The sequence below is a fragment of the Rhinolophus sinicus genome, chromosome 5 (genome assembly GCF_057876585.1).
Source record: "Rhinolophus sinicus isolate RSI-liver-muscle chromosome 5, RSI-T2T, whole genome shotgun sequence".
NCBI classification, from domain to species: Eukaryota; Metazoa; Chordata; class Mammalia; order Chiroptera; family Rhinolophidae; genus Rhinolophus; species Rhinolophus sinicus.
In genome coordinates this window covers 105,497,000-105,522,354 of record NC_142505.1, presented here as the reverse complement: position 1 = coordinate 105,522,354, position 25,355 = coordinate 105,497,000, and the positions used below count along the sequence as shown (strand labels likewise).

General features: G+C 47.1%; 1 protein-coding gene across 2 annotated transcripts in view; it reads left to right on the top strand.

The window, feature by feature from the left end:
- SH3PXD2B (SH3 and PX domains 2B) overlaps positions 1-25,355 on the top strand; it is an 84,506-nt gene that overhangs the window by 42,415 nt on the left and 16,736 nt on the right. The window contains exons 5-9 of one of the 2 annotated variants that reach the window (XM_074313901.2): positions 10,524-10,615; positions 14,561-14,586; positions 19,711-19,845; positions 22,496-22,600; positions 24,180-24,263. In XM_074313901.2, coding sequence (XP_074170002.1) covers positions 10,524-10,615; positions 14,561-14,586; positions 19,711-19,845; positions 22,496-22,600; positions 24,180-24,263 — 442 coding nt within the window. The remainder of the gene's footprint in view (positions 1-10,523; positions 10,616-14,560; positions 14,587-19,710; positions 19,846-22,495; positions 22,601-24,179; positions 24,264-25,355) is intronic. The other variant, XM_019741295.3, reaches the window with a different exon arrangement.

Here is a 25,355-nt window from a genome sequence, read left to right as displayed (position 1 = left end):
TGTCTGCCCTGTGGGTAGGTTTTGATTTTTTTTTTCTTGCTACAAGATGCTCATTGTGAAAAATCTGTGCAGTTGAAAGAAATATAAAGAAATTAGAAAACAATAGTCATCGATGATCTTTCAACTCAGGGGCAACAATTATGAAGGTTTTTACGTCTTTCTTTTCCCCCTGCATGTGTTTCTTTATGGTGTTGAGACCATCCCATCTGTGTTATTTTTGTTGCTCTCTCTCATTTCTTTAATACTGTTACGTAAAAATTTCCCCGTGCTATTAAAGAAACCTTCTTGAGCCTACTTTTAATGGCTGAGTAATATTTCACTGTGCGTGAATGATCCAAAAGTTATTCACCCAACCCCTGCTGTAGGACAGGCCAGCTGGCTTCCAACCGCATGACTGTTTTAAACAACAAGGGGCCTGCCTGTCGGTTATACTTTGTTTGAATTAAGACTGTGATCAGGAAAGAAGCATATTTTTTAGTTAGCTTAGCTTCCCTTATCTTCAGTATTTATTTTTCTTAATTAAAATCAGTAGCAGTTCTGATGGGAGAAGGGTAGGCGTAGCAATACATGCCTTAGAAATGAAGCAGTGAATGCCCTCTCCCCCTAAGATCAGTAACAAAGCAAGTACATTTGCTCTTGTCACTTCTGTTCCACATTTGAAGTTCTAGCCAGAGTAAGCAGGCAACAGAAAGCAATAGAAGTCATACAGGCTGGAAAGGAAGACGTAAAACTGCCTTGATTCACAGATGACATGATTCTGTTGTAGAAAATCATAAGGGATCCACCAGAAACCTACCAGAACTAATAAACGAGGTTAGTAAGATCACAGGGTACAAGAGCAGTATAAACACATTGTGCTTTTCTATACACTAGTAATGAACAATTCAGAAATGGAATTAAGACAATAATTCTATTCACCATAGCATCAGACAGAATACTTAGGAATAAATTAGTAAAAGAAGTACAAGGTTTGTACACTGAAAGTACAGAACATTGCTGAGAGAAATGAAAGACGCTCTGAATTAATGGAGAGACATTCCATACTCATGAAATGGAAGACTCAATAGTGTTAAAATGTCAATTCTCCCCCAATGGATCTACAAAATTAGTACAATCTCTGTCAAAATCCTAGTAGGCTTTTTCGTAGAAATTAACAAGTTGATCTTAAAGTATATAGGGAAGTGCAAGGGACCCAAAGTAATCGAAACAATTTTGAAAAAGAAGAACAAAATTGGAGGGCTTGTGCTACCCATTTTCAAAACTTTCTACAAAGCTACAGTAATGAAGACAGTGTGATACTGGCATAAGGAGAGACACATGCCGTGTTTCCCCGAAAATAAGACCTGGCCAGACCATCAGCTCTAATGCATCTTTTGGAACAAAAATTAATATAAGACCCAGTATTATATTATATTATATTATACCCGGTCTTATAGTAAAATAAGACCAGGTCTTATATTAATTTTTGCTCCAAAAGACGCATTAGAGCTGATAGTCCAGCTAGGTCTTATTTTGGGGGAAACATGGTATGTCAGTGGGACAGAATTGAGAACCTAGAAGTAAATTGGTACAAATTTATAGGCAACTGACTTTCTACAAAGGTACCAAGAAATTCAATAGGAAAAGATAATCTTTTTAACAAACAATGTGTGTTAATAGGATATCCACATGCAAAAAAAAATTAAGTTGGCCCCTTAACTCACGTCATGCACAAAAAAAATCAACTCAAAGTGGATCGTAAGCCTAAACATAGGAACTAAAACTTGTAGAAGAAAATATAGGAGAAAAATCTTCATGACATTGGCTTAGACAAAGAGTTCTTAGGTACGATACCAAAAGAGAAAAATTGATAGATTTGACTTCATTAAACTTAACAAACTTCTGTACTTTGATACCATGAAGGAAATGAAAAGACGCCACAGCGTAGGAGAAAATACCTGTAGATCATGCATCCGTTACAGACCTTGTATGAAGACTGTATAAAGGACTCTTAGGACTCAGTAATGAAGACAACCCAGCTTGAAAACAGACAAAAGACTTGAATGGAAATTTCACCCAGGAAGATATACAATGGTTAATAAGCACATGAAAAGGGGCTTCAGCATCATTAATCATTAGGGCAATGCAAAATAAAACCATAACGAGCTACCTCTGCAGCCACTAGAATGGCTATAATCAACAAGTCAGACAAGACCGAGAGGTGGTGAGGATGTGGAGAAACTGGGACCCTCATTCCGATGGGGATATGTGATGGGGAAGCCACTTTGGAAAACAGTTGGGCAGTTTCTTCAAAAGTGAAGTTTATCATATGATCCTTCCTAGATTTATACTCAAGAGAATTAAGAACTTATGTCCACACAGAGCTTTGGATGCAAATGTTCATAGCGGTATTAATTCATAATAGCCCCAAACTGGAAGCAATGCAAATGTCAGTCATCTGGTGAAGACATAAAACGTGGAGTAGCCATGCAACAGAATAGTATTCAACAATAAAATGCGGTGAAGTACCTATAAATGTTGCAGCGTGGATAAATCTCAACAACATAATGCTAAGTGAAAGACTACAGATTGTATGATTCCATTTATGTGAAATGTGCAGAAAAGGAAAATGTATAGAAACAGAAAGCAGATTAGGGGTTTCCTGGGCCTGGGAGCAGAGGTAGTTGCGATGGACTGTGAGTTAGATGGGGGGAAATCTTTGAGGTGATAGAAAAGGTCTGAAACTATACAGTGGTGATGGCTGCGCAACTCTCTAATTTACTAAATATCATTGAATTGTGTACTTATAACAGGTGAGTTTTATGGTACATAAATTATACTTCAGTGAATCTAAGAAAACCTAAAGGGAGACAATATGGGGATATATGACCCCTCTTGTGGCAGAAGACATCAAGGAAGGGCATAAAATCCCTTCTGTTTGAGCATCTTCTCTTTGCCAGACGTGACCTCATTTCATCTCTCCAATAACCTGGAGAAGTATGTTTTATTGTTCCCATTGTGTAGATGAGGAAATGGAGACCCAACAAAATTACAATAACAGTATTGGCGGGTTTGATAGTTGAGTCCAGGCCTTTTCAGCCTCAGCACTCACATATCACTCATGGCGTTTCTAAGAAAGTAAAAATTCAAGAGGCTGAAATAGTCAAGCATATATTTCATAGAGGCAGATACACTCAGGCACAAAGACACTCCTATGTCCTAGCTCTCAGAAAAGTTCAGATCTTTTTCTCTTTGTTCCTTTCCAAATCTCTGCAGCCTAAAATTCCTTTGTCCAAGTTCTGTTGGCCAGAACTTTGGACCCTTGGGGTCACCTTGCCCTGGCGAGAAGTTCCAGCTAGTACCTTCTCCAGAAACTGTTGTCTCTAAGTGTGCAATCCTGCTTCTTCCCCAGCCCCCTCCACTTCTCGCCAGAGTCAGTTTCCTCATGCCCAGGGCTTCACAAGCCCCTGGACATTTGATTTGGGAATGGAAATTTAAAATCCTGAAGCCGTAGGAGATAACAGCAGCTGCCTGCATCTGGCTGCTGCTTGAAACCACACAGAGATCATGAATTTGCCTGGATTAACCACAGGGAAGAAACTGCTTATGTCCTATGAGCCCCACGGAAGTTACCGCCCCCAGCTATTGATGCAGCGTAAGCAGCAGAGCGGATATTTTGGGATTTTGGTTTTGGCCAAATTTCCTGGGCTTGGCTTCAAGAGAACTAACTGCCCTCCTGGAAGGAGATGAAACTATCCCTTTTGTCACATGGTCTGCGATGTCTTTTACAGACTATATAGGCTTTGACATAGCATTTGGTATTCATTAATGTCATTGTTATAAGCTGACTTAAGCCAATTTGATCTGTCACTATTAGCTTTATTTTAATACAAATTGGTGGTCTCCAATAGGTAAAGACAGATGAGGGCTGCAGGTATCCCGAAGCCTAGTGACAAGGTGTACATTACAGTGGAAGAAACTTTCTGCTCTACGAGGGCTATTATAAAGGTACAGTCATTCACGCAGCCTGGTACTGACAAAACTCTAGAACAAAATAGAGAAACCAGAAAGAGACCCATGTGTATCTGGGTACTTCGATACTGACAGAGACAGCCTTGCCGATCACTGAGGGGTTGGATTCCATAGTAAATAGGTGTCCATGTTTGAAAAAACGAAAAAGAACTGACCTCTACCTCACACCACACATGTAATTATTTCCAAGGAAATTAAGACCTAAATGTAAGAGGCAATGCTATAAAAAGGTTTAGAAGATAAAAATGGGACAATGTGTTTATAATCTCTAGGTAGAGAGGGATTTCTAAAGACAAAAAATACCAACCACAAGAAGATTCGCTTTATTCGACTACATTACATTTAAGAACTTCAGTTCATTAGAAAACACAATGAAAATAAGACTCGGCCACAGCCTGCCACACCTCCCAGCATTTATTATTGGGCAGCTCCCCAGACAGCCTCTCCAGTGGTCCTGGAAGCTCGTTGAAATACCAGCTGTCTGTCTGATGCCACTTTGCAGGAAAGTTTCCTCGAGACAGATGCAGAGATATCCTGGCGGCACAGCCAGCTAATCCTAACCATGGTCTGACAGTCAAATCTCAAGAAGAGGCAGAAGGCAGAGGCTTCATAATCGTAGACCTAGGGCACCGTTCGGAAGAATGGACCGTGCTGGGCTCACCAAGTTCTGTTCACGCAAGGGCCAGAGTGTCTAAGAATATTTCTAGAAGGGTTTCATTTCACCAGGAAAGATAGTCATTTCTAACAACTGTTATGCTAGTGAGTAATGGTGGTGGTGTTGATCCGAGGTGAAGGTAGCTGAAGCCTTAATGTAGCCTTTTCTCAAATAAGGACTGCGATTTGTCTTTTACTTGCTAACGGGTTCATTCCCAATGAGAGGACTTCAGATATGAACTAGACACCATTAGGGTGTAGCTTAAATCTAGCACACACGCCCTTGAGTATGTTGCCCGTGTTGTACGTAGTATTTTAAAGTCAACTATAAGAAATAGAATAGTGTTTACCAGACTCCAGTCACTTGAGACCTCCCTTCAAGATTTTTACCATATACCACCACCTGTATTATTAATATTTTTCTTTAAGTGAACTCACTTTTTTAACTTCTTTAAAAATACGTGTTTTAGAGGAAATGTTATATCATACCCATAATATAAAACTAGTATCAGGCACCGTAAAAGTAAAAATGAAAATAGTGCACCAGCAGCAATGACAACGTTTATAAATCTAGACCTTCCAGCCGTTGCCTGCCTGCCCCAGGCTCTGCAAACTCAGGCTCTGGACATGGGAAGCAAGTTAGAGGAGTTTTCTTCTAGGAATTTTAGTTTCAGATCTTATGTTTAAAATTTCAATCCATTTTGAGTTGAGTTTTGTGTACAGTGTAAAGTAAGGGCCCAATTTTATTCTCCTGCATGTGCATACCCAGTTTTCCCAGCACCATTTGTTGAAGAGACTGTCCTTTCCCCATTGCGTCTTCTTGGCACCTTTGTCAAAGGTCAGAGGGCCATATGCATGGATTGATTTCCGGGCTCTTGGCAATGTTTTCATGGACATGATATCAAGAATACAGGCAACAAAAATACACAGGTGGAACTACATCAAACTAAAAAGCTTCTGCACAGCAAAGGAAACCATCAACAGTGAAAAAGCAACCTATGGAATGGGAGAAAATATTTGCAAACCACATACCTGATAAGGAGCTAATCTCTAAAATATGTAAGGAACTCCTACATCTCAATAGCAAAAAACAAACAAACAAACAAACAAAAAAACCACACAACAACTAATTAACCCAATTTAAAAATAAGCTAGACTTGAGCAGACATTTTTCCAAAGAAGGTATACAAATGACCAATACGTAGGTACATATATCTGAACATAAAAATGTTCAGTGTCATTGATCCTCAGGAAACTGTAAATCAAAAGCACAACGAGCTATAGCCTCACATTTATATGATGATGGCTATTATTTAAAAAAAGATAAGTGTTGGTGAGGATGTGTAGAAATTGGAACTCTTGCACACTGTTGGTGGGAATGTAAGATAGTACAGCTGCTATGGGAAACAATATGGAGGTTCCTCAAAAAATTAAAACTAGGGGCTGGCCCGGTGGCTCAGGCGGTTGGAGCTCCATGCTCCTAACTCCGAAGGCTGCCGGTTCGATTCCCACATGGGCCAGTGGGCTCTCAATCACAAGACTGCCAGTTCAATTCCTCAAGTCCTTCCAGGGATGGTGGGCAGCGCCCCCTGCAACTAAGATTGAACACGGCACCTTGAGCTGAGCTGCCACTGAGCTCCCAGATAGCTCAGTTGGTTGGAGCCTGTCCTCTCAACCACAAGGGATGACTTCCCACAAGGGATGGTGGGCTGTGCCCCCTGCAACTATTAAAAAACGGCAACTGGACTGGGAGCTGAGCTGCGCCCTCCACAACTAAGACTGAAAAGATAACAACTTGACTTGGAAAAAAGCCCTGGAAGTACACACTGTTCCCCAATAAAGTCCTGTTCTCCTTACCCAATTAAAAAAAATCTAAAAAAACAAAAAAAAATTAAAACTAGAGCTACCTTATGATCCAAAAGAATTGAAATCAGAATCTCGAAGAGAAACTAACACTCCCGTTTATTAGAGCACTATTCACCATAGCTACGATGTGGAAACAACCTAAATATGGCATATACATACAGTGAAATACTATTCAGCCTTTCAAAAGAAGGAGATTCTGCCATATGTGACGACGTGGATGACTATTGAGGACATTATGCTGAGTGAAATAAGCCAGTCACAGAAAAACAAATACTGTATGATTCTGCTTGTATAAGGTATCTAAAATAGTCAAATTCACAGAATCAAAGAGCTAAATGGTGGTGCCAGGGGCTGGGGGGAGAGGGAAACGGGGAGGTACTAACCAGCAGTCATAACATTGCAGTCAAGCAAGATGGGTAAGCTCTAGAGGTCTGCTGTGCAACAGCCAACTACTGTATTGAACACTTAAACATTTGTTAAGAGGGTAGATCTCATGTTAAGTGTTCTTACCCCAGTAGAATAACATTTTAAAAATATAGAGAGAAGTGTTAACTCTCTGGGACATTCTTTCTGAAGTTAAAGAGGATTGAAAGAGTGCTGAGAAACCACGAGTTTGCTCTCTAACCCAGGTGTTGTCATTTAACAATCATCTTGCTGACTGCAGAATCACCTCGGGGAATCAGCTCACTGTGGTACTTGCTACAGACCTGAAAGCCAACGGATTAATTTAATGTTTATCAAGCACCTAGCATATGATGGAAACCTTATAGCCACTTCCTCACTTAATCTATAGCACAACCCTCCAAGACGGGTGTTAGTTGTTTCCATTTCACAGATGAGCAAAACCGAGGCTCAGAGAGGTGATGGGATATGACCAGAGCCAGAATTAGGAGCTGGATCTGCCTGGCCTTTTACTGTTACCCTCAGCAAGCTGAACTTGCTCTCCTCACCTCCATTTGGCCCTGCATCAACCAGCCGCATCTGTCCACAGGACCAGGATTCCATCTAGGACAGAACCGAGTTTTCCTGAACTGTGGTTCTTTGTCATTACTGACCAAATACAAGACAATTCTGGAAGATTTCAGAAGCAGAATTATTTCTGTGCCCCAGGTCATGTTTTTACTGTTAGCCTGTCCTTCCAAAATGAAAGAGGCAAACATCAAAGCATTTGGTGCTGCCTTTTATTAGTAACTTGGCTTTATTTTATGGTTTGGGGGTTTGGTTTGGCCTTTCCTTCCCAGGAATTGCTCAAAACCAAGAGAACTTGGCGCTGTCGGGAGGTTTCCGTGGGCCTCACTGTCCCTCCGTTCACTGGTCTGTTCAGGGTCTCTACCCACTTCAGCAAGGAGCACCCTGGGAGGCCCCCTCTAGGCAGAGACCATGGCCACCATAGGGCCCACCCAGCTCTCCCCAAACAGGGCCGCATGGCCACATCCAGGCTTCCTCCTCCTGTCACTTAACCAGTGACTACTTTGGATCGGGTGTCAGGGTCTCGGTGGCACTGTGGCCATGGAGGGAGATGCAGGAGAAACAGCTGCACAGCCCTGCCCCTTGTGGATGAGGGTACGGGAGCTGGAGCTCTCAAGTCCGGGTCACTCAGCAGAGCTTCCGTTTCCCCAACTCTAACGTGGGCCAGCCCCCCACCCCCAGGAGTATACGAAGCAATGCAGACGACAGCATTTCCGAGGCCATCAAGTGCTGAGCCAACATAAGCGCTGTTGTTACTGCAGTCTGGGGGGAGCCACAAGATTTCTGCACGCGAAGCAGCCAGGACACTCCGCAGTCCAGCATATAATCAGCTCCTTCATTATGTGGTTCCAACTGCCAGAGCTGCAGGATTTCAAAGGAAAGAGACCCACGAGGGGCCCGGGACAGCAGCTGGTCCTGGGCGGGAGAATGAATACTTGCTGTTCCAAAGCAGGAAGAGAAGGGGGTCAGAAATGGGAGGCGCGAAGTGTCTGCTCTCCGTCTTGGGCTCTCTACCTCTGGTCTGGAAAAGCTCAGTCCCTGGGGATTTGCTATAGAACAGGAGTTACTTCAAGGTTAATAAGTAACTCAGTGAGCCATAAATACCAGGTCAGCATCCTTCACCCCAGAAGGATAGTGAGTGGCCAGTGACCATGGAAGGTACCCCACTAAAACGTGTCCACCCACATCACAGGTTTTCCCACTTTAGGTCTGGGGCAGGTCACACCTGGGGATAGGGGGTGGCTTAGAGTCAGAGCCTGACTCAAAGGTCATGTAAAGTCAGCAACCCAGTGACCATCGATTGGTGGATGAAGAAACAAAATGTGGTCTAGCCATATAGTGAGCTATTAGTGAGCATTGCAAAGGAAGGAAATTCCGACACATGCTACATGGATGGACCTTGAAGGCATTACGCTAAGTGAAATAAGCTGGTCACAAAAAGAGAAATACTGTATGATTTCATTTACATGAGGTCCCTAGAGTAATCAAATTTATATAAGCAAAGTAGAATAGTGGTTACCAGGGGCTGGGGGTATCAATATTTAATGGGTACAGAGTTTCAGTTTTGCAAGATGTAAAAAGCTCTGCAGACGGATGGTGGTGATGGTTGCACAACAATGTGAATGTACTTACTGCCACTGAACTGGACACTTGAAAGTGGTTAAGATGCTAAATTTTAGGTTATGTGTATTTTTCCACAATTAAAATTTTTTAACAAGTGGAAAAATTATGTAGGGTCAAAATACCCTGAAACTGCAGAAGGTGCCACATTGGAGACCCCCATCCATCTCTCCGTCATCGCCCGGTGGCAGCGTGGCAACATCATGGGGAGGGGAGCTACTGGAGGCTCATTGTATAGAAAATACAAGGCGCGTCTTTCCCACCCCCAACTCACACTCAGCGTGGCAGGAAGGCACATGAGAGGCACCGGGGAACGGCCCTTGTGCAGAGAGAGCAGGGTCCCGCCTCACTCCAGTGTGTGTGCTGGTGGGTGAAGTGGCTGGCAGTGCGTTTAGCTTCGTGATATGCACAGACACTGCCCCTGCACAGAAGTTTATAATAAAGTGTGTGCATGAAACATCTCTACTGGACTCGGATCTGAATCCCCAAGACCTGGGCCAGAGGGGGCTTAAGTAAATATTTGTTAACCTGAGCTGTTTATTCACTGTGGAACCACGTGTTAGTTTCAGGTGCCTTCATGATTGCATGTGTCCTGTACTTCTCTCCTATTTGGCACACAAACCAGTGCAGCGCAGGGCGTAATGAAAATGTCCACTGAATCATCGAATGAATGAGTACCTGTTGGTAGATAAACCGGCACAAAAATGCCTAGTCCCACCCTGTCCCCCCGCCCCCACCTCCTTATCCTCCTCCTGGCAGAGACAGTTGAGGCTTCTTTAACTGATGAGCCGATGGCCTTGGGCAGTGGGAGGTCCTGATGTTTCAACCTCACTAACCTGGAAACTAACCTCTATCCAAATTATAAAACAGTCCCTTCACTTTAACACGTCAGATCCATGAGTTAGGACATATGTTCAGGCACACCAGAAGCAACCTAAATGTTTATCAGTTGGCAGCTAGTTGACTAAGGTGTGATCCGTCCGTATAGTAGACACCCATTGACTGTCCAGCAAGATGGTTAGGTAGCAGAATAATGACATGGCATGAAGTTCACAATTTGTTGTTTTGTCTAAGTATGTATGTTTTTGTCCAGATATGCCTGTAATATAAATGTGTATATACACACTGTGTGTGTGTGTGTGTGTGTGTGTGTGTGCGCGCGCGCGTGCACATGCTCATGTGCAGTCACCAAACCAGCAGCAGCAGCATCAGGGAGCTTGCTGGAAATGCAGAGTCTCAGGCGCACCGCAGATTTGAATCAGAAAATCTGGAGGTGCGATCCAGCATCTGTGTTCTAACAACCCCCAGTGATTCTGCTGCCTGCCCAAGTTGGAGAACCCCTGGCTGATGGCAGTTCTGACACCCCTTTCCTTCCTTTGGACTCACCTGTGTCTCTTCTCCAGGCCCTGATCCAGCTGCCCCCCTATATCTCTCAGTGTGATGAGGTGCTGCAGTTCTTTGAGACAAGACCTGAGGACCTGAATCCCCCCAAAGAGTAAGTTGGTTTGTGGAGCTCCCCTGCGTGTGCCCTCGCTGCCCTCCCTCCTGTCCAGCCAGCCAGCTCCAGGAGGAACTGGAGGAAAGCAAAGGAAAAATTAACATGGATTCTATTGAGTGAGCCCCACTGGGCCTCACTTCATGTAGCCTTCACGGTCACTTAGGTGGGTTACAACAGTCGAGTTTGACAGGTCCAGGAAGCTGGCTGAGTGCACGCCGGGACCCCCTAACAGCCGTGCTTCCACAGCACATAGTGTTGGAATAGAGGAGACACCCCCCGAGGCAAGCACTGAGGCAGATGTGCTTGGGACGATTAGAAACGTGAGTGAAAGAGTGACCGAGACCTGCTCCAGGTCCCATCACCAGTGAGTGCCCGAGCCAGGGTTGGAGGCTGCTCGGCAGGCCCCACAGCTGTCCAGAATGCCCACCGCAGCCCCTGCCTCCTGCTCGCTTCTCCGTGCACATGCTTGCTGGTGCATACCCCCAGCCGCTCAGTGCACGTCCCAGATTCTCAACGTGCAGTGTGCCGGCCTTTACACACCAAGAGCTGATGGTACCAACAGCCCTGCCGGCATGAAACACTGACACAGTGTCCTGGGGGTCACAGGAGCGTGAGCCGGCACCTGTCAGGAAGGGCCGAGAAGCGCCAGCCAGGCTCTGTTACACGAGTGGCAACCGCCCCTCTGAGCTCTGAGCCTGACCTAGTGCCCCAAACAGCTGTAATAACCCAAGCTAATATTTGTAAAACAGTTACAGCATGCTAAGCACTTTGCATATGTCAAGCTAGAAAGACTCATGTTGCGTTTTGGAAATGAATCTATCGAAATTACAAAGCTGATTTTTAGAAGCAGCCCTGCAAGGAGAAAGCATCAAAGAGCTTCAGCAAGTGGAATCTGGCCGTTTATACATACACAGGCCGTGACACACAGACTCAGTTCCAGAGGTAACAGATAGTGAGTTGATCACTCAGCACTAATGGTTTAACTACCACACAGATGAGTAAACTTAACTTCCTGCAATAAACACATTCCCATAAAAACCGTTTCCTATGACAAGCACGGAGTGAACCTAGCTTCTCAGACCAGCACACAGACGAGTGGCTTTGAAAGTAAGGAAGACATTCCATAAGGAACAGTAAACCTTTGAATCAGAACCTTGTAAGAGAATGTTTTGCTGACCCATGAGACAAGGCAGTTTCTTAAAAATAAAAAAAAGATGCATGATAAGTATAAATTTGATAATATTGGGCCTTCGGCCCATCCTGGCTAATGTGTCTGTTCTTGATGTCTTTAGCATTTGTGTCTGGTAAACATTCCCCAGTTTTTATCGACGTGACAAGACAGGGTAAAATATTCTCTCTCAAAGCACTTTTGTCTCCCGTCCCCCTGGGCTTCCAGAGTTAGAGTGCCAACTCCCGCTTTGATTCCTAGGTGAATCAAAGACTGAAGCTTACTGTCTTCAGTTGCCACTTCATTCTCTCATGAAACTGCCAGGTAAGGAACTGTCATTCCCACTTGATAGATGAGGAAGCTGAAACTCAGAATAATGAAAGACATTCGCCCAAGGTCCCACAGCTTGGAAGAGGTGGAGGTGAATTTTCCCCAGCTTTGCCTGAGTCTCAGCCTAAGCTCTCTACAGCCGCGTGTGTGCCTCCCACACGAGGAAGGACCGGGGTTAGGGGAAAGAGCCTGGGTTTGCAATTGGGGTTCAAATGCCACCTGCACCACTCGTGGGCTGCGTAGCCTTGGACCTCCGTTACTTCCCCCCTGGGCCTTGATTTCCTCCTGTGAAATGGGACTAGCAGGACGCCTTAGTGGTACAGTGAGGAGTGAAAGGCTGCCATAAGTAAAAATTCCAGGGACTTGCCAAATGCTCAAAAGCGGTGTCTGCTATTTTTTCTTTCTGAACACTCAATAGTAGCTGTTTTACTCCCCAAATTGGTCAAGATGTCCAGTTGATAGACCCTCGGCAGGGAGAATGGCTTGACTGCTTTCATGCTGGGTGGGCGTGGTCAGGTTGCTTTTGGTGCCTCAGTCTCGTCTTTTGTGAGGTGGGTCTGCTAACACTTCCCTCGCAGCACTGCTGGGGAATCCAATGAGAACGTGTGTAGAGGAGCGCAAGGCAGGTGCCCTAGAAACCTCACTTAGTGTCCTTCTGGCAGAAGGAAGGAGGGACCCAACCCCCTGCCCGAGGGACTCACCATGGGCTCAGGGCTCAGTGAAGGCTAGATTTCCTTCTACGTCATCTCAGTGTCCCTGAGGCCTTAGCTTTGGGGGGTCGTGAACCACTTGGAGAATTCAATAAAAAGCTGCTTCCTTCTCCCCAGAAAAATGCCCCCAGTTTCAGGAGGTTCTTGGCTGTGCTCCATCCCAGCCAGGGGCCCAAGGTGAAGAACCTTGGCCCTGGAGCCCCTTCCGAATGTTAATGGCAGGCCGTCTTTGGCCTCCTGCTGGCAAGGGTGGGTGACGTGGGTTCCCAGCCTCTGAGTAAGCATCAGACCAGCTGACCAACATGGGACAGAGCCAGGCCAGGGGCAGCCGCTGGGCCTGTGAAGAGTGAGTATCTTCATTCAAGAAGGACACGGGGGGATACAGGGCAGGAGCCAGCCCTTGAGAGAAGTCGAGATGTCGGGGTGGCTTTGTCACACTGGTGGCCGCAGCAGCACTTTCCCGGCTTGCTGGCCGGTTGGCTTGGGCTGGTAAGAGGACCCTGGGACCAGGAGCCCTAGACCTGGGGCTGCTCCCAGCGGGAGTGTCGGCATTGTTCACCCATCCAGCCCCTGGGTGTTGGGGGCCTGCCAGGTGCCAGGCCCAGTGCTGGACTCAGGGAACACCGGGATGAAGCGACGGGCGCAGTCTGTACTGCCAGGGGGTTTGTAGTCTGTTGGCCAAGTTCCCCTGGGCACGTGCTCACCTCCCGCCCTGTCTGCCTCAGTTGCTGTGTCTGTGGAATGAGATTACATCACCTATGCCACCCACATCATGGGGTTACAGCGAGGCTGAAATGAAATAATGGGTGGGAAAACTAGGACGCGGTCAACAGTGAATTTTCTGAGTTTGGGGCTGATATCATGGTGGCACCCCCACCATCCCCGGCATGTTACATTTGATAATTCAAAGGATTTTTCCTCAGTTTCCTGGAGCTAGACTTTCATTCTGATACTTTCCAGGAGAGCCCATATCTTCACTTGCTTGGGAATAATTGTCACGCTGAGGCTTGGGTAGATAACGTGTGTGCTGTGCTTGGTGCAGTGCCTGGCGCACAGTAGGTTCGTAGCCAGTTTTCACAGCTCTTTGGCTGTCAGGGCCAAGATGCTTGGGTTTTGCAATCTTTCAGACGGTAACAGAGAAGCCAATTGGTCTGTGTGATTGCCATAAGTCTCCGGGAGGAGTGGGCACCACATGGAGATGATTGTTCTCATACAAGGTCAAAGTCACAGGATGTCCAGAAGCTCCCCCTTCCCCCAGCAGTGCGTCAGCTCATCCAAATGCCTTCATTCCCCAAATATCCCAGTTTTAGTGTGTTCCACTTACCACTTACCATCAAGTGCTTTCTGCTCCATGTCTTAGGACCCCAAGAAGAGGGACCGGGCCTCCGCTGGGCCTGACAAGGTGGGCATCAGGCTCGGTGCAGTGTGGGGACCTAACTCTTTCAGACTGCCTGCCCCAAACCCATTCGCTCCCCACCAGGGTCTCCTTACTCTACAAATAGAGTGGAGAGCTGGTCCCCAGGGCGCCAGAGCACTTACCAGGCAAAAGGAGAGAAGGAAGAGGAATTCATTCTTTTGTAAGGAGTCTGGGTCCCTGGTGCCGGCTTGGATTTTAGTCATTGACTAGGGATGTTGTGGACTAGAGAATCTCAATTTCCTATCAGAATAACTCGTGTCAATATGCAACAGCTACTGACTCATCACTCTTTCCCACCCTCATTCTTTCCTATACAGGGAGCATGTTGGGAAAAAGAAATCTGGTAAGAATATTTTCCCTTTTCTCCTTTTCATTTAATGTTTAGCATACCTCTGCTGAGCTGCTTTGATGCACCAGGCCCTGGGCTCCACCCTGGGGATGCTGCCACGTGGGTGGGTGGGTGGATGGATGGATGGATGGATGGATGCTGGATGACTGGTTGGTACCCCATCCTGTTGCCCAAAAAGAAGGATTGGAAATTATTTCATGCTATACCTAAAGAACAACAAAGTGGATGAGACCTGAGAATGCCTTGGAGGGGCAGGGAAGAGAGACAGCTTCCTAACCGTGCTGAAGGGTATTATATACTTGTATTCTGCTTTAGACAAAGGAAGGTGGTAACTCAGAGCTAAGAGCATTTTTCTCAGGTGTCAGGAAGGGGTCAAAAAGGAGGGCCCCTGGGTCTTGAAGGGGAGCAGGAGCTTTCCCACAGCGAAGGCCATTCGAGGCTGAGGGGACAGCACACAGGCAGGGAGGTAGGACTGTGCAGGAGATTTGGGCCCAATCCATTTACCATCCTCAGCTCCAGGCCCATGCCCTGTACTTCCTTCAGTCAGCCACTGTTCTGGGCAGTGACGCCTCCTATTTCAAGCAGTCCCATACTCACTTCCACTGTCTTCAAAGTTCTCTTCTTTCCTAACGCTCTTTCCGTTTCCTGCACAGCACACTCTTCTAACAAGAACAATCGTGGAAAAAGAGAAGGTGGCGTTTGGGTACGCGCAGAGGAATGGTTGAGTTCTCACAGGCCTGGGGTTCATAAATTTAGATTCACAGTCGCCCGACTTTTTCTTTCTCTGACCCAAGATCATCCCTCACATCTGCAAAGGCCCTGGCCCGTACCCCACCTGGAGCCAACGGTCTTCAAAGCTTCCAGAATTCTAAGTTCTTTTGTTTATCTAGGACTCCCAAGAAATTTGAGGGGGTTGATAAGGATGGGGGAAGGGGGGCCAAACAGAGATCCCAGAAGTAAAAAAGGATGCCTCATCTCATGGGCCTCAGTTTCTTCATCTGTAGAAAGGGGGTAATAGTAGTAATCTACCTTACAGGAATTACTATAGAATTGGTAACAATGTGTATAAACCACTTAGAACAGTGCCCAGCATGTGCAGCAATTCCAATGTCAACAGCTCTAGTCCTGGGTACAAGGCCTGTGGTTGGCTGTACAGGCTCCAAGGCCATCCTTGCAAGGAAGACTGGAGAGGAACTGGATCTCTTTGCCCCAAGGTCTGGCGTCTGGAATGCACTCTGACCTCTTCCCAAACAGTCTGTTTACAGCTCTGCTTTCTTGTTTAATAGGCACTGGCCAGAGCCTGGCATCCTGTTGGAGCTGCAAATAGTCCTTGAACCCCGAGGATAATAATATGTTTCTTAGAAAAGAGCAGAGCGGCCACTCGGGCTGGTCACAGAGTTTCTGGCTTGAGTGTGCAGAGACTTTCCTGGAGGGTATGGGTGGGAAGCAGAGAGGAAAGAGACAGCTCTGGTTTGTGAAACCAAAGTGTCCGGTCAGACAGGCTTGATGAGGGGACTGGTCTGGAAAAGAGAGAAGAAGCTCTAATTTGTGGCAACGACGATTACATCATTCACCTGCAATGATGGGGGACGGATTTATTTTTAGTTTAGCTGGGTGGAAAATAGCATCTTTCTTCATGCAGACGAAGAACCCATGCTGGGATGAGCCTTATTTTTTTAGTTGACCTGTGAACACTTCCTTTATGTTAGAACCAGCCTTACTGGTTGAATTTGAAAGGGCTTTAAGGTGACAGCCAAGCCCTGAGATTTCTGTGCGAGAATTCCAAGTTGGAGAAGGTTTATCTGTCTCCAGAATTTCCCAGTCATGGCTCGCTGGCTGGCTCCTGCAGACTTTGGCTAATGTCTGCTCATCCTGCAGGGGGGAAAAAAAATCCTCCCACCAAAATTTAACAGGTCATGTAATTATATTAAAGGAGCACCTTTCTTCCTAATTTTTCTGCCCTTTACATATTGAAGTATATTGTCATTTACTGACTCTTTGAGCGAGACTGGCAGGATAATGGATTTCTGGAAAGAAAATTCCGTTTTGCCATCACTCGTTGTATTGGTCAGCTCAGGCTGCTAGAACAAAACACTGTAGACTGAGAGGCTTAAACAACAGAAACTTACTTTCTCATGGGTATGGAGGCTGGAAGTCCAAGTGCAGCTTGCCAGCGTGGTTGTGCCCTGGGGAGGGCCCTCTTCCTGGCTTGAGGATTGCTGCCTTCTCTATGTCGTCACATGGCAGAGACAGAGAACAAGCTCCCTGGTGTCTGTTCCTGTAAAGACACGAATCCCCCTATGGGGGGTCCACCCTCATGACCTCTTCAAACTTTAGCACCTCCAGAAGGCCCCCCGCTCCTGATACCGTCACACGGGTTCGGTCTACAACAGATGAATTTGGGAGGGACGCAGTTCCATCCGTAGCAGTTATTTTAAAATTTCAAGACCTGTCATCATGAATAAAGATGTGCCCAACTGGGAAATTCTAGGGTAGATTAGGCACTTGCTTCTTGAGGATATTTTATAGCGCTTTTTCAGTGATAAAATCACCCTTTCACTGTTGAATCTCCTCCTTTCTGCTGACCGTTTCCTCCTCTCTTATTTCCTGCTAGACCACAAAGTGACATTCCTGACTTAGGAGTACTTTGCTTGCCCGCTGGCAGCTCCCGGCATTGAGCTGCCGGCATCAGCATTGAGGCTTTGCTGTGACTGCGTTGTAGAGCTTTGCTGCAGCACCACAGGCCAGCAGCAGGTGTCGCCACCTAACAGCTAACTGCCCTGAGGCCTAGTTGGAATCCTGGCATTCCTGGTTTTGATAAATTCAGTTCTGCTGGGGGGAAGGAGGCAGCGTGCTCTGGAAGAACTGGTGCTGCGAAAGCAACCCCATGTACTTAATGGCGAAACTACAGTCAAGACTTGGGCCTCACCCTGAGCGAGTCTTAGAGGCGATGCCGTATGCCAGCCCAGATTCCTTAACTCTACTCTCTGCCCTCCTTATTTCCTGGCTTCCTGTCTTGTTCACAGTGAGTCCCTATTTCTGTCACTGCTCATAGTTATCCCAAATCCTCTTGGCAGCTTGGTTAGGAAAGTTGGTGCAGAAATGGAGTTTCTAGAAGTTTCCATTCATCCTTTGTTCTTTCACCTCACAATTGTCCATTGAGTGTCTGTGCTGAGTGAACAAGACAGACATGGTTATTCATTCAATGTTTATTAAGCACCTACTGTGTGCCTGGCAGTGCTCTAGGGCCGCTGGGAATGCAAAGGTGAGCAAGACATGGGAAGTAGTCTCAGTGTGGTAGAAAAGGTAGTAGTGAGCCTTCACGTGGCTGTCGTGCCCGGTTCTGGTTTTCCATTTCCAAAATCTACAGCGCCTGGTTCTAACAAAGGGCTCTTGTGCTGCTTCTGGATCTCAGAGGCTGGAGCACAGTGGAGTGCTGGGAAATGCTTCACAACCAGCTCCCTGGTGGACAGCCCTGCTTTGGAGCATTGGCCAAGTTCCATGGTATAAATGCTCCCGCCATGGTCAATTTCCAGCTACCAACAAGATGCCACCCAAGAGAGCTGGGAAAAGATGCACAAAATCGCCTCAGTGTGCGCCAGCCCGCACACATCCCTCCACTACTGAGGGTATTTGGTACCGAAATGTGGGGTTTCCTGGATATTTCCGTTGTTGATGGAAACCATAAGGAATATTTTGAATTAGGGCTTTCAGAAAACCAGGGTCCTACGGCCGCAAATATCTTCTACCCTCCCACACATTCAGCCTGCCACTCTGAAAGCACTGTCCCCTTCTCTTTGGAGTGTATGAACTCAGATGTCTCTTTACATTACCCAGATCTATCTTTTTATTTATTTATCAGGTGTGTCTTAGTACTTAATCAGAGCCACACAACTCCAGGGGGCACCATCCACGCTGCGTCCTGTGGAAACATCTCTCCTGGGGCTCCTCCCCCGACTGCCCCCGCCCTGGTCCAAAGCCACCATCATCTCTTGCCTGACAGCTCCATGACCTCCATCTGGTCTCCTGCTTTCTTTCTTTCCAGCCTCCAATCCGTTTTCCACGTGGCAGCCAGAATTACCTTTTTAAAGACGTATATCTTCACTTGTCATTACCAGTGTAAAGCCCTTTAGTGGCTTTCTACTTCAGGGTTTAAAAACAAACCAAACTTCTTGTTGGCCTAGCAGGTCCCGCCTGCTCTGACCCGTGCCTATCTGTGTGACTTCACACAGGACCACTCTCCTCACTACTGGTTCAGCCACCCTGACCTCCTTCCAGATCTTGGAAGGCTCTGTGCCCTGTCGCTGCTCCGTCTGCCCGCACTGTTCTTTCTCCATTCTCCTCATGACTCCTGTCTCTTGGGTCTCTGCTTTCTGTCACCTCCTTAGGGAGGTCTTGCTGATCACCCATTTAATGTAGCATGCCCTTTTCCGTCCCTTCTTTGTCCAGCATCCTGGCTGTTTCAAGAAATGCATCTATCAAAAATGAATCCTTTTTTTTTTCCTGGTAAACTTATTGACCGTATATACTTGTGTATGTGCCTGTCTTCCCAACTAGATTAGGTTACTTGAGGCCAGGAGTCATAATCTGTTTCATTCACTTTAGTACCCCCAGCACCTAATAAGGTGTCTGGAACGTCACTGGTGACTTCATGAATTAATGGGTGAGGGATTTGGGATGGATGAAGGGTTGGTGAATGCATGGATAGATGGATGGATATTTGCTTAGATGCATACGTGTATGTTTCGTTGGATGCATAGATGGATATTTGGATGGATGGGTGAATAATGGCTGATGGATGAGTGGGTAGATAGATTGATACGAATGAATGAACTTGCCCACTAGTCTATCCACTTCTTCAGGGCAAGTACGATATCTTAATCAACTCTGCACCTCCAGTCCCTAGCACTGTGCCTGCACTGGACAGGCACTTGGCTAATATTGGTGGTTGAGTGAGCAAGTGATTGAAAGAGTGAACGGATGAGGTGACCTTGAGACAAGTCCTGTAACAACTATGTTCTCTGTTTGGAATGTCCTCCTGACCCACCCTACTCCCCTGGCTCCTGCTCTTCATGGATGGGTGGTGGCCAGATGAGACATAGTGTTTTGTATCCACAGGGAGTGACCTGACCTCGGTGGACCCCATGGTCCTGGAGCAGTATGTGGTGGTGGCAGACTACCAGAAGCAGGAGAGCTCAGAGATCAGCCTTAGTGTGGGGCAGGTGGTGGACATCATCGAGAAGAACGAGTCAGGTAGGGACCTAGACCACCTCTGTCCTGCCCAACACTCCCACCAAGCCCCTCGCGTAGGAAACACTTGGGAACGCAGAAACTGCAGTAGCCAATCCAGGCCGGTCAGTTTCTGCAGCTCCAGCTGATGGCCTCCTAGAAAGCTGTCCCCATTTGGTCCCACGTGGTCACAACTCACCAGCAGCTTGTTGGGTCAGATGTTACCAATTTGTTCTGAGGTTCACATTTCATGAACATTCCTTCTGGTTTCAAAGCACCCGGAGACATGAAGGCCAGCATTCCACTGGAAATGTGCCCTGTTGATTTTCTTTGATTACCATGGGAGTCTTCACAAAGGCTCTACCAGCTGTCGGCTCTGGTGTGGACTGGACACACCGCCTGTGTCCTCAGCGTACCTACCCATCATGGGGACCACTGGGCACATACACTGGCCAGGACTGGGACAGAATTTGGTACAATCGAGTCACATAGCCTGGGTTTCCACCTGAACTCCCCATTTCTCAGCAGTCCAGGTTGCTTCTTCTCTCTGACCATCAAGTCTCTCATCTGCAAAATAAAGCAAGCTTCCACTCCAAAGGGCTGTTATAAGGATTAAATGACATAATCCAGCGGGAATGCCTAAACCTGTGCCAAGCACACAGTAGGTGCTCAAAAATATGGGTTTCCTGTCTTTTGCTCTAGGCACAAAGCAGCCATTGGCTGCTTTGGAAAGCAAAGTGCAGGGAGCAGGGGATGAGTGAATCCCCTTCCAGGAAAGCGTGACATAAACCCACTGGCTTTGTTGTGGCCAAAATGTGACATGGGCTCATGTTAGTGGGCCAATCTCTGATACCAGACTGGCTAGTTAAGGTCCAACAAACAGGAAACACTGTGTATCCAGCAGCATGTGGATCGTATTCCCATTAGTCAGGAGGTCAGGACTAGCCAACCAAAAGTCCTTAATTACTCAGTGTAGCAATTGTTATCCCTGCTTCACAGCTAAAGAAACCAGGACCCCCCCCAGATCTCCCAGCACATTTCGGACCTTGAATTCCAAACCAATTCCAGCTGGCCCCAGGGCCATGCAACCTCAGATTCCTGGGAATGAGTATTTGCAGGTTCTAGGTGTAGCTAGGATGCGCTGTGGGGACGAAAGGAAAGAGCACCCACTCCCCTGGGCTCCCTGCCTGAGGGAAGTCGCAGGAGAAGGGGAGGAGCCAGTGGGGGTGTTGGGGACCAGCCTGGAGTGTCCAGAGGGGAGAAAAGGCTGGATAGTCAAATCTTCAAATGGCCAACAAATTGGCAACATTTATGTTTAATTATATATATTTTTTACCCAAATACTACATGGATACATTATTCTTAAAGCACTAATGATCAAGTTAAAATCTTATTTTTTCCACTGGCTTCAACCCCAGTCCCCTTTCTAAACCCCAGGTAGCCCTTCTATCAGGTTGGTATGACTCCTTCTTGATAATTGTATACACACACACACACACACACACACGCTCACACACGTGCGTGAATACAGGCAGACCTCAGAGATATAGCGGGTTTGGTTCTAGACCAGTGCAATGAAGCAAATACTGCAATAAAGCGAGCCACAGGAAGTTTTTGGTTTCCCAGTGCATGTAAAAGTTATGTTTACATGATACTATAGTCCATTAAATGTGCAGTAGCATTATGTCTTTAAAAAGTGCACATACCTTAGTTTAAAACTATTGCTAAAAAATACCATCATCTGAGCCTTTAGCGAGTTGTTTTTTTTTTTGTTTTTTTTTTGCTGGTGGAGAGTCTTACCTTCAATTTGTAAAAATAATGCAGTATCTGCAACAAGCGGTAAAGTGAAGCACAATCCAGCAAAGTACGCCTGTGTATGTGTGTGTATGTATGACGCTCCCTTCCTCCGTCTTCAGAGCCAGCAGTGCTGCACATTCTCTTCCTTCCATAGCCAGATCTCCCCGACTCTTCTGCCGCCCCCTTCCATAGTTAAGGACCCTGGGGATTACATTGGCCCAACTGGATAATCCAGGATAATCTCCCTGTCTGAAGGTCAGCTGGTTAGCAACCTCAATCCCATCTGCGACCTTCTTTCCCCTTTGCCACATAACATATTCATAGGTTCCAGTGGTGAGAACCCGGACGTCTCTGATGGGTTCTTATTCTGCCCGTCATAAGCTCTTTTCTCTAAAGACGGAGGACCTGAGTCTGGGTGAAAGGCCTCAAGCAGTTACATCTGCAGCCAGGTTGACCTTGACGTGAACAGATACAAAATCACATAAGTTCTAGGGTGCTGGCTTCAGGGTCAGACAGGACAAGTCTGTCACCTGGTGGAGCCTCCGTTGCGTCACCTGTGCAGTGGGGATGGTAACGTGAAGATGATATGAGACAAAGCAGGTAAACTGATGAGCGCCTCACACACCTTAGTGAAGGTCGCTGCGTTCTTTACACTCACCATTCAGGATCACCTTTTTCTCCCTGCCCGTGCTCAGGAGCAGTTTCTCGTTAGCCCGTCTTTAGCAGTTAGTGGTCAGCTAACATGGCTAGTTGTGTGTCACCAACTAACCTTATGCTGAGCAGTGACTAATACAGTGGCTGAATGTGTTGTTATATTTGGACGCCCAGATCTCACACCTGACCTGACTAACGTCAGTCTGCACCCTCATTTTCCCAGGTTGGTGGTTCGTCAGCACCGCTGAAGAGCAAGGCTGGGTCCCCGCGACCTGCCTCGAAGGACAGGATGGTGTGCAGGATGAATTTTCCCTCCAGCCTGAGGAAGGTAGGCAGCAGCTCGAGCCTCGGGCTTGCCGGGGAGACCTGGGCCAGCTGTCGCCCTTGGGAGGGCCTCCTCACCCAATACCTGCCTTTTGCCTCTGCCTCCATGTGTCAGCTGCTTTTGCTGGTTCGGGCTCTGGAGCCCATGGACACGAAGCCAGGCCATGGGGTCAGCGCTGGCGGGTCCTTTCTTAAAGTCCTTTGGGAGCCAACCCAGGTGAACCTGGCCAGAGCGGGGCCCTTGCCACCTCCCCGGGAGCCCAGGAGGCCCCAGCCTGTTCGCTGTCAACACGTCACTTTTCCTCCCTTGAATTATTCTCATGGCCAAGATGCCAAGGCTGCTTCCAGCTCATTTGCAAGACATCTGAAGCCACCTGTAAAGATCTGTGCTTTCTCTGTTGGTTTAATGGCCCTGACCGGGAGTCAGGACCCCCTCCACTCACCACACACGCTTCTGTTTCCCAGAAAACTTTACTTACAGGTGTCCTGAAGGGTGGCTCCTGCATGTCAGAAATTCTAAGGTCCAACTGACTCCCCGTCCCCACTCCGTGACCCCCTCCCCCAGCCAAACATTCCTAAAATTAGAGTATGAGTTCATCTTAGCTAATAAACAGAAGAGTTTTGAAGTCAGACAGACCTGAATTTGAATCAGCTGCACCACTTACTGGCTGAGTGAACTTGGCCAGCAACTTAACCTCTCTGCAACTCAGCCACCTCCTTTAAAAATGGAAATGGGGAAGTCTACATCATGGGATTTTTTTTTTTTTTTTAATTAAATGAGATCTCACATGCAAAGCACTTGGCAGGAAACCTGAAATAATAACTAGGGACAGTTGTTATCATATAGCTGTGCCTGGCATAGGGTTGAATATTTGGGGCTTTTAGTTAACTGTTTTGAGAAAGCACAAAGCCACTTAAATATGTATTGGATAAGAGGGTGAGAAGAAGGCAGATATTTCTATGCTCAAAGGTTAGCAAAATAATTGTATGTGGTTTTGCATTTAGTGGCCAACAGCCGTCAGAGTAAAGCATCTATTGGTTTGCTTTGTTTGTGGGGCCCAGCACGAGCTGGGCTACCATGGGGATACTACAGAATCCACTCAGATTAGGGAGCAGTGGTGTACTGCATGGAAACCACAGCTCTCTTAGACAATTAATGATGACTACCACAGGCATGCCACCGTAAGGGGCTGATTATTATCCCCATTTTACAGATGTGAAAGCAGGCTCAGAAAGGTAGAGACACTTGCCCAGGGTCACACAGCTAGAAGATTGGAGAGAGACCACATTTTCCTAAGGATTTGTACATTTTTCTTCCCCCTGCCACAAGCACTTCTCTTAGGGCCTCTCTATAATCATGCCAGGAATAGAATTGTATCTACTGGATGCCTCTTCACTCAAGTTCAAGGTTAATACTCAGGAACTTGGTCCTTCTGAGACACCTGGCTTTGGCATAGACTCAGAAATAATTGCTCCTAAGTGAGAACATGTGCTTGGTGCCTTTTTTGCCTGGAGACACAAGAAGTACTTTCTTCTCACCTCTGCCTTCTGCCCTTCGCCTCCACATGCTGCTGCCCGTCCAGTCTCATGGAGGTACTGGTCTTTGCCCCGGCCCGTGGGCCGCCGCCGGACCCTGGGGGACTTGTATGCCATCAGCTGGCGTCAAGGTGTCTACCTCGGGGTTTTCTTCCCTGTTTGCTGTTTGGAGCAGGTCCCTGCGTCTGCATGTGCCTCCCTGCTCTGGGACTGCCTGTGCCTGTTGCATGTGAGAAACAGTGCTCTTGGCTGTGCCATGTGTGTGTTAGCATGTAGGTTTGGGGAAGAGGGAGCCTGGGGCTCTAAAGTTTTCCAGGTTAAAGATGATGCCTGGGGGCCTCTATAATGCTGAGCTAGTGACCCCTTCCTTTTGTTAGGCACATTTGAGTTGCAAGGGAAATAAACCCACTTCAAACTGGCTTAAGCAAAAAGGGAAGTATATTGACTCATCACTAAAAAGCCCAGGGTGAGTCTAACTTCAGGCATGGCTGGATCTAGGTGCTTGGAAACATCCTTGGGACCTGAGACTCACTTGCGCCACCTCTCTGCTCTGTTCTCTACTTTACTTGAACCGTTCTCTCATGGTGATGGTATTTCTAGGCACCCTTCAGAGAGCCCATCAGAAAAAGTGCTTCTCCTTCATCACAAACCCCAGGATTGCTTCCAACTGATCCATTTGAGTCATATGCCTGAAGTAATTACAGTGGCCAGGGGGATGCCAGGCCGGGATCACACACCTTCCTCTCCCGTTAGGAGGTGGTGAGGTCAGCCTCACCCGAACCATGTGGACAGAGGCTGGTAGTACCAGAGGAAGGGCAGCAGTGCCAGCAGGCACCCACCATGCAGTCTGCAAGGGCTTCCACGTTAAGCTTTGTTCAGGATCCTTCACTGGGCTTCCATGGAGCCCACAGAGGCCTCTGGGTGCTCGAGAATCCCCCTGTGCAGTTCAGCTGAAGGGGGCCAGCCCCAGGAGTCCAGGGCCTGTGGGTCTGACTGCATGTAGTTTGGGACCCAACAGCACCCCTTCTCACCCAACCGTACAGAACTGTGCGTTCATTCACAGGGTTGAACTTCCCCACATTCCACCTTGCAGCCTCTCTGAGCTGGGGAACAGCTGACTGCTGTGCACAGGATATGTGCGACTTGAGTCAGCTCAGCCCCCGTGGAGCAGGTCAGTGGGCTAGATCAATAAATAAACAAACGCACTGTGTGTTCTCTGCCTC